This window comes from Sceloporus undulatus, chromosome 8, assembly GCF_019175285.1.
Source record: "Sceloporus undulatus isolate JIND9_A2432 ecotype Alabama chromosome 8, SceUnd_v1.1, whole genome shotgun sequence".
NCBI lineage: Eukaryota > Metazoa > Chordata > Lepidosauria > Squamata > Phrynosomatidae > Sceloporus > Sceloporus undulatus.
The window spans coordinates 288,531-298,464 of record NC_056529.1 but is presented as its reverse complement, the minus strand read 5'-3'; the positions used below and the strand labels follow the sequence as shown (position 1 = coordinate 298,464).

At 47.7% G+C, this 9,934-nt stretch overlaps 1 protein-coding gene across 1 annotated transcript in view; it reads left to right on the top strand.

The window, feature by feature from the left end:
- The first annotated feature begins 3,071 nt into the window (after positions 1-3,071).
- PKD1 (polycystin 1, transient receptor potential channel interacting) overlaps positions 3,072-9,934 on the top strand; it is a 102,223-nt gene continuing 95,360 nt past the window's right edge. Inside the window, exon 1 of the mRNA XM_042438021.1 lies at positions 3,072-3,513. Within this exon, the coding sequence (XP_042293955.1) occupies positions 3,158-3,513 (356 nt within the window). The 5' untranslated portion in view covers positions 3,072-3,157. The remainder of the gene's footprint in view (positions 3,514-9,934) is intronic.

Genomic DNA, 9,934 nt, shown 5'->3' with positions numbered 1-9,934 from the left:
TTTCCTCAGCCCAAAAACTCCCTCTAACGGTACCATAAAGAAAAATATAAGTGCTTTTACAAACTCTTTATGTTTTGTTATTCAACTCAGACCCTTCTTCCCAGGAGCACTTTGTTCTGGAGCCTGTTTTTATATCTTTGGCTGTAAATATTTTATCGTCTACCTTGCTTTATCCCTCTTTCATCTTATGTTTGCTCTCAGGCTTCATAGCATCTTTCTAAATTGGATGCTGAGCCTGCCTTGGCCATCTAGCAAAGTCCGATGACATCCCGAATCCACAAAGAGGGATACCTTTCTGGGGATGACCAAAATGCACCAAATAGACATTGCAAGCTTTCGAAGCTCAACTGGCTTCTTCACCATTATATAGGAGAAAATGAAATGATGATGTTACTCACAGGCCTGCATTTTGTCACAATGTTGTAGTTGTTGATCTGAGTTAAGATGGTATGGAGGGATATCTATTCATTCAGGACCCTTCTCCTTCTGGTATTGGGAGACAAAGCATTTTAATGTCCAAGAAATAAAATGTAAAGTCCATTGGCGACACAAAATGAGACGTAGGGTGTCTCCATCCTTTGCAAGGCTACAAGCTCCTTGGTTAGGCAGAGAACACTGCATTTCTCATGAAGCCTCCAGGCTTTTACATTAGGAAAACTTTTAGGGGCTGTTTATGCAAAACATGCCAAATGCAGTCCCAATGGTTTCTTAAAAACTTTACCTTTCTTGGAATTAGAAATAGTCCATTGGCTCTCTCTTTGGGATTCCCCTGCGGCAATTGAAATGCCATATCTTACATTCAGAAAATCTAAGATGCATATAGCAGTGGTTCCCAACCTTCCTAATGCCGCAACCCCTTAATACAGTTCCTCCTGTTGTGGTGACCCAAACCCATGAAATTATTTTCATTGCTACTTCATAACTGTAATTAAATAGGTGTTTTCCAATGGTCTTAGGGGACCCCCATGAAAGGGTCATTCGACCCCCAAAGGGGTCCCGACCCACAGGTTGGGAACCACTGCCATATAGCAAAGTACAATAACGCCCCAAATCCAAGTGACATCTGGGAATGATACTTGTAAGGGGAATACCCTATTTTAATAAAGAGGGTGGCAGTGAGGAAAAAGACACCAACAACTGGCACCGAATTAGTCCTCTGCCGTCTACTTTCAAAATGTCTCGGTTCCTCTCTCCTCCTGTCCTCATCCGACTTCCATGGCTGCAAACTGAGTTCAAAGTCAAAAAGTGATTTGCACGCCATCAGTTCATCAGCAAGGAAAGGAAAGGAGAGGGACTGAACCTTGCCCTTCTCAAAAAGCAAAAGCAAACTGCTGCAGCTTCTCTTGAACTTCGATGTTCTTCCTCATTCATATCCTTTGCCGCCTTGACTACCCTCCGCTGTGGCTTGACCACCTGTGTTTCCGTTTCCAATGCTTGCCAGGGGTTGCATCCGCTGTGCATAGAACAGGATATGCTTTTTGCAGAGCCAGTCTCTGTCTTGCATTATTTAACAGCGCTGCTGTTGTTCTCCAGTGAACCACTGGCCTGGATGTTCATGTGATTTAAAGTGATGTTTGGCAATTTCATAGTATAACGCGAACATGGCATGCATCGTGTTTGATCTGCGTTGTCTACGGGTACCTTTTGTTTTATATATATCTATATTTGTTGTTTGATTCTGCTGGGTCTTTAGCATCGCTGTCTGGAACATCCTCTCGGTGGAACAGTTTGTTCTAAATGAGACAGATCTACTTAGGAGTGCGATTTCTACACTGCCTTTTGAGAGGAGGCATGATGCTTTTAACAACCTAGATGTGTATTATTTACTGTTCTTATGGGTCTCTTTCATACTACAGAGTCGTAGCACTTGGAAACTGCTGTGTCTGCATTCTGCAGGATAGTGGGATTTGTAGTTTTGTAAGGCCAGTGTGGAGTAGTGGTTTGAGCATTGGACTATGATGCTGTGGACCAGGGTTCGAATCCCTGCCTGGCCATGCATTTAATGTTTAATATTAATGTCTGTCATGGGTCTTGAGCATTACTGGTTGGTTTCTGGAACCAAGGCCCTGCCAAGGAGACCAAGGGCCCCGCTGTACCCATCCTTGTATGCAAGGCTGAATTAATGGATTGCCTTGCTCCAGAAGAGCGGGATAGAAATACAAGACTTATTTCATTACTATTTAGGGCTGACCTCTCTAAAGTTTCCAGTCATGTCCCATTCAAGGCGTCCATTTTATAGGGTGGTTAATGCCGATGGGAGCGCTCGCTTCATCAGCCCTTTGCCCTTCGACTTCCCCAGCTGCCCTTGCATTAAATGTCCCTGAAATGAGGCCTGAGGCTGGTTTTCATCATCTTGGGGGACACTGTGCCAAGATGCCCCACAATGCCAACTGACCTTCTCCTCAGGAGACTAAATGGACCTGAAAGCATCCAGAGGGATGGCTCTGACCCAGAAGAAGTCATCCAGATGGAAACTGAGCCTGCGAGGCCAAAGGGGGACCCCTGAGCCCCCAAGGCCCCAGAAAGAGGGCCCTGAGCCCCTAAGGACCAAGCTGCAAGGAGGGCAAGGGGACCTCTGGGACCCAGGGCTTCTTGGGCTCCTGGGACCTGCCAGGGGTGCTGGGTGTCGTATTGGTCCAGGGGCAGAGGGATGCTGGGATCAGGGGGGTGGGAACACCCAATGGAAGCCAGTATGTTGGCCCAGGGGCCTGGCCTGGGGGCCCAGGGGGCCACTTCCCCTGGCTGGCAGGGAGGCCTAGGCCCAGGGCTCTATGGGTCCCGGAGGTGCAAGATCCCGCAAGGCAGGGCCCGGGGAGCCGGGGGTGCCTTGCCCTGGGGGCCTGGGGCGCTTGTGCCCAGGGGCCTGGTAGCCCCCTTTTCCTGGGGGCTGGTGCCCAGGGTTCCCGGGGGAAGCCTCCTGGCTCGGGGTCCTGGTGTGCGACCGGGGCTGGCCCCTTCCTGGCCGGCTTCCCGCCGTCCGCCTCCCTCCCTGGGTGGTGGGCTCTGCCGCCTCCGCCTGGAAGGAATGGGCCTGGCGGCTCCTGGCTCTGGCCTTCCTGCCTCCTCCGCCGCAGAGCTGCTGCTGTGCTTTCGGGGAGGAAGAAGCGGCCCAGGGCTCCCAGGCCGAGGAGGAGGCGGAGGAGGGCCATGCGCGGCCATGGCGGCGCCGGGGGCCAAGCGGCGGCGGAGGCGGCGGAGGGTCCCATCGGGGCCCGGTCGGGGGGTGGGGGTGGTCGGCGGCGGCGGCGGAGGCTGCTGCTGCTGCTGCGCCTGGTGCCTGGTCTGGTGCCTGGTGGGCGGCGGGATGGCCCTGCCACGGAGCCCCCCGGCGGCGGCAGCCCCCGGCTCCTGCCAGCCCTGCCCGCCCCAGTGCAGCTGCAGCCCCGGCCCCGGAGCCCCCCGGCAGCAGCAGCAGCAGCAGGGAGCCCCCTCCGGAGGCTGCCGAGTGGACTGCGCCGGGAAGGGGGCGCCGCGCCTCCCGGGAAGCCCCTTCCCCTCCGACACCCGACTCCTGTGAGTGAAGGGAAGGGAAGGGAAGGGAAGGGGACACACTCTGGGGGCCCTCCAAGGAAGGCCCCGGAAGAGGAGGAGGGGGGGGGGGGGGGGGGGGGAAGGGGCCACACTGGGACAGCCCCCGAAGGAGAGAGGGGAGACTGGGGCCCCCTCCAAGGAAGGCAGAGGGCCCCAAGAAGAGAAGACCGAGGCCCCGGAGGAGGAGGGAAGGAAGGGGCCACACTGGGACAGGCCCCGAATAAGGGGAGAGAGAGGGACCTCCGAGGAGGGAGGGATGGGGCACACTGGGATCCCCCCCAAAGAAGGGAAGGGAATGGGATAGACATGGGCTCCCCCTCCCCCAAAGGAAGGAGCCCCTTCCTTCCTTCCTCTTCGCTGCCCAAGCCCAGGTCCTCCGGAGGGAGACCCTCCGCCCTCCGCCCCAGAGCCTCCCGGGATGGGGCTCGCCCAAGGGCCCCAAAGGCCTGGAGCTGGCGGCCTTGCCTTTCCCTGGAAGGAGCGCAGAGAGAGATGTATATACTGTGTGTGTGTGTGTATATACACATGTGTATACAGTATATACACATATATATGCTACACATATATATTGCTACATATGTAGCAATATATATGTGTAGCATATATATATGTAGCAATCCCTTTTCCTGGCCCAACGGAAAGAAGGCTTAAAACGCGTGATAGAAGCTTGCGGAGCCTGGCTTCTTCTTCCTTGGGAGCCAAAGGGAGGAGGAGGGCATTGGGGGCTATTTGGGTTGGCCTTCTTCGGGGATTCGGTTGGGGAGGCCGCCAGTGCCAGGCCTCCTTCCTCCTCCTCCTGCTGGGAAACGCCTGGCACCCGGAACATTGGGGACTTTGGCCTTGGGTTTCGGAAGGTCTCTCTTCGCCTTCGTCCGGAGGATGAGACTCCGAAACACAAAGCCCCCGGGGTCCCTGTCTTGTCTTCACACGGCTTTCGATGCAGGAAACACAAAGCATCCGCCACCCACAAAAGTCGACAACTTGGGTGTTGTTTGGACACAAAGCTCTTGGGGACCTTGTCTAGAAGGGAGGAACTGTTTTGTTACTGTTGTTATTATTGTTGTGATCATGATGCTTATTTCCATATCGCCATAGAGCTTAACATAGCCCTCCGCAAAGGAGAGAGACAGCAACCCAAAAGGGAAACAAAAGCCTTCCTCGGGGACACAATCTAACAAGATTACGCAGTTAATACAATATCACTGTAACAAAAGTTAAAACGATACCATGAAAGTGTAAAGTAATACACTTTGTATTTGTGAACATTTATTGTGGATCCTGCAGGAAAGCAGGGATATAAACATTAAAATGGACAATGATGATGATGACGATGATGATGATGATGATGATGATGATGATGATGATGATGATGATAGAAATGTTCCAGTTTCCCCTCGCAGGGGATTCAGGTTCCCCCAAAAGGGATGGATAGGAGATTTTTAGAGTACCATAGATACTCAACTATAAGTCGACTTCATATATAAGTCAAGGGCAATGTTTGGGGCCAGGATTATGGATTGTGACATGAGCCACAGATGAGTCGAGGCACATGGCATGGAGGATGCAAAGGAGGAAGAAAGGAAAGCAATGCCAAAGAACGTGCAAAATCCCAGCAGGCGTAACTGTTTGTGTGCATACAAAAGATGGCTCAGAGAGTAGATTAAACTTTTGCCTTTCACCATATATATATATGTATGCACACATGCGCATTAAAATACAGTACTTACATTGACCCATGGATAAGTCGACCCAGGTTTTTGGGGTCCATTTTTTAAGCTAAGTTTCTAGACTTATACATGAGTATATACAGTACTTGCAAAAGACAAGGCTCTCTCTTTGTGTGTATATTATATACACACATTCATAAGTACTTGCATACGGAGTTTATTTGGATTATCTTTCCAATCGATCCATGTTTGAGGGGAATGTTAATGCCCCACAGATGCAGCGGAAAGTTCACAGCTGGAAAATGCAAGGATGTTTGCCGTGCGCGCATGGGACAGGAGCGTCCTTTTGCAAAATAGCATGCACTTTGCACGTTGTTGTGTTTGTGTGCGTAGAAGAGAAAGAGAGGCGTTATTTGCAAAATAACAGTGTCCAGGTAGGCAATGGACACCTTTCGCGATATAAATATGTGGCTGTTTCTTGATGGTTCCTATTTTTGCTATGGCTCGACACATGCGAAATAATTTGACAACGTTGTGTTACAAGCTGCAGATTATGTAATCGCAAAACACTGGGAAAGAGGCCATTTGTGTTGCTCAAACTGGACGGAGGATAGCAAGAAAAGGAAGGAGAAACGCACCAGACGCGGTTTTTAATTCACCCGTGAAATAAAGAGGTTGCTTGGGATAAATAAACTGCCTATGGATGGATTCCTTTTGCTGGCTCTTGGAAGAAGGACTGGGATGGTATTTCTCTTGGTTTGGTCATGGACTGAGGTTTGTCTGTCTTCCTCCACAGAACTGGCTCTTTAATTTTTTCTCTCCATTTCTAATACTATTTTATTTTCTGTTTTGAAATATGCATATAATTTTGATTTTTAAAAAATCATTGCCAACATATTATAAAAGCACAGATATAGGATGGGGGACACCTGGCTGAATGAAACTATGTGTGAAAGGGATCTTGGAGTCCAAGTAGACCACAAGTCAACAGTGCGATGCAGCAGCTAACAAGGCCAATGCGATTTTAGGCTGCATCAATAGAAGTATAGTGTCTAGATCCAGGGAAGTAATAGTGCCACTATATTCTGCTCTGGTCAGGCCCCACCTGGAATATTGTGTCCAGTTCTGGGCAAAACAATTCAAAAAGGACATTGAGAAATTGGAGCATGTCCAAAGGAGGGCAACTAAAATGGTGAAAGGTCTGGAAACCTTGCCTTATGAGGAACGACTCAGGGAGTTGGGGATGTTTAGCCTGGAGAAGAGAAGGTTAAGAGGTGATATGATAGCCCTGTTTAAATATTTGAAGGGATGTCATATAGAGAGGGGAGCAAGCTTGTTTTCTGCTGCTCCAGAGACTAGGACCCAATGGAGCAATAGATGCAAGCTCCAGGAAAAGAGATTCCAGCTCAACATTAGGAAGAACTTCCTGACAGTAAGGGCTGTTCAACAGTATAACAAACTCCCTCGGAGTGTGGTGGAGTCTCCTTCTTTGGAGGTCTTTAAGCAGAGGCTAGATGGCCATCTATCAGGGATGCTTTGATTTGGATTTCCTGCATGGCAGAATGAGGTTGGACTGGATCAGGGCCCTTGAGGTCTCTTCCAACTCTATGATTCTATGATTCTATATGTTATTATTATATTTTAGTTCTATAGCGCTGTACATACAGATAATCATTCAATAAAAATATAAAACCTGCCAATGGCATACAATCTACAAAATACATATAAACAGTAGGTAGTAATATAAAATAAAAGGAGTTAAAAAGCAGGCAACAATGAAAACATCCACATCCCTCTCTAATCAAATGTCAGATCAATCTTAGATAGATAAATATGCGCCTCTGATGCAAAGGGCCCACTTTCCCAGAGCCTTCCATGCGGACAATTTGGGATTTTGGAGCATTTCAGAATTCCAGAAAGGGGACACTCAACGGATGTGCAACCGCAATGCGCAACTGCAACACACAGTACACAAAATGCACAATTGCAAAGGCACAAAGGGACATGCTCTTGGTGCAACTCCGCTTCTGGTGGTACTGTATGAGGAAAATACGTTGGTTGCACAATGACTTTATGTCCCTGTGTGCGCAGTGTGTGACATACAATTAGTTTAGTATGTCCCTAACCAGAGGTTAGTCAATTTATGTTAATGAAAAAAAACACACCTTTGTATTCAGTTAATAAAGTAAACATTCCAGCCCTATAACAAAATACTGTTAAAAGAAAGAAGAACACTGTTTAAATTTGTCTACCTGGTCGCCTGGAGGCTACTTTCGGTCTCCAAAGGCGATTGAATCAATAACTTTGTTGTTGTTTTTTGTTGTTGTTGTGTGCCTTCCAGTCATTTCTGAGTTATGACAACTCTAAGGTGAACCTATCATAGGGTTTTCTTGGCAATCTTCTTCAGAAGGGGTTTGCCATTGTGTTCCTCTGAGGCTGAGAGAGTGTGACTTGCCAATATGCCAGTGCGCCACATGCCTCAGTCATTGATGTGCCAAAGCAAAATTCAGATCTATGATCCTCAAAGTGGGTTAAGGAGCTTTTGATGAAGTGCCAACATTGTTTCTCCTTTCCTTTAGAACCTGATCCAGGAAAGCATCTCTGTATTTATTCCTTCCTTACGAGAGATTTGGGTAAAATCTCAATGATGCCTCTTTAAGCCCTTAGCCTTTGAGATGGTTTATCGGTTTAAATCCCATCCCTGTTTTTCTTTCTTTCTTTCTTTCTTTCTTTCTTTCTTTCTTCCTCTTCCCAATGGTAACAGACTTTTCAAGTAACAAAAATAACTTCTGAGGGAAATATAGTCCCAGTTGTTGTTTGCAAAAAGATAATCCCATCCAAAAGCAGGGTCTAATGGGGGTCTCTCTGTCTTGGGAAACAATCCCATTCGGCAGGAATGTGATGGGAATCCTTACTTTTTGCATCCTAAGCTGCATCTGCACTGCAGAAATGGTGCAGTTTGGTACCTCTTTATCTGCTGTAGCTCAACGCTATGGGATTCTGGGATTTGTAGTTTCATGAGCCTCCAAGGAAGGCAAAGGCAAACCCTCCTCTGGGATTGTAGCCATTGTGAACGCATGAATCTTTCCAAGAAAAACCCATGATTGGTTCCCTTTAGGGTCACCAGAAGTCAGAAATGGCTTGAAGGCAAACAACAATAACAGGGGAATCTCATGGGGAACGGAAGGCACGCAACAACAAGAGAGATCATCCGTTATATTATACACATTTGAATGAGTTGTGTGCTCCCCTGAGGCCTTCTGATACAGGGCAAAATGTGGATGTGTATTTCTTAACTAGATAACTAAATACAGTACAGTATCATCCAAAATCCAAATAGCAGTGATACCTTTATTGGCTCAACCAAAATGCACATTGTACACGTTGTAAGCTTTCAAAGTTGCTGCCCTGAGTTTGCAAGACCTGAGCGGTCTTCTGGATGACCAGAACAGCTCTTGAGGTCTCACATTGTTGTTGTTGTTGTTATTGTTATTGTTATTGTTATGGTTGTTGTTAACTGCTTTTGAGTCTGCTCCAACTCTTGGCGACCCTGTGGATGAAACATGTCCAAGCGCCCGTCCACTGCACTGCTTAATTCTTGTAGATTCATTCCCATGAATCTACAATTCCCATGAATCAATAGAGTTGCCATAAGCTGAAGTTGGCTTGATGGCAAATAACCACAACACCAAAGTTAAGAAATACAGAGGTCCCTTGGTATCAGCTGGGATTTGGTTCCAGGATCCCCTATAGATACCAAAATCAATAGATGCTGAAGTCCCATTATATGCAATGGGTTATTATCATTGTTATTACTACTGCTGCTACAGTGCCCTTGGTATCTGCTGCGGTTTGGTTCCAGGACTTTCTCTGGATAATCAATACATGCTAAGTTCCATTATATGCAATGGGGTATTACTACTACTACTACAGTAGGCCCTTAGTATCCTCTGGGGTTTGATTCCAGAACACCTCCCCCGCCCAATGGATACCAAAATCCACTGATATTCAAGTCCCATTGGGGTATAATCATCATCATCATCATCATCATCATCATCATCATCATCATCATTACAGTGGGCCCTCGGTATCCTCTGGGGTTTGGTTCCAAGACCCCCCCCCAAAATCCATGGATGCTCAAGTCGTATTATATACCATGGCTTAATAAAATGGTATCTCTTACATACAATGGCAAAATCAAGGTGTGCTTTTGGCAATTTATATATTTTAAAAATATTTCCAAGCTGTGGATGCTTGAATCTGTGGATAAAAAAATCCTTGGATATGGAGGGCTGACTGTATTTGGGGAAATAAATAGCATATCCCATGCATTCTACTATTAACACGCTTTCTGCTGCTGATGCATAGGGCAGGGTTGGACTCTCTGTGGTTCTTGGGGATTATTTCCCCAGGCTTCATTTGGTCCGGAGCAATGCTGGGATTTGTAGTTGGGCCAGACTGCTCCCTTCTGGGCCAGAGTTGGGCCACCTCTTGACAAGTAGACAGGTGACGCCCTGTTCTTTGCTTTTTGTGGCTGTTTTCCCCTGCAAAAACAACCTCTGGCGTAGGCCCTCCGGAGAAGGAGCGCTCACGGGTTCTGCCTCATGTGCCGCTTCTGTGCAAAGGCCTAATAGCTTTCATATGGCAAAGTTTCTTTCTTCTTTCCCAGGAGAGGAAACCGTCGGAGCCAAGAGCTCTTACCAATGTTGGGTGGGTCTGTGGCAGGCTAGGAAGGG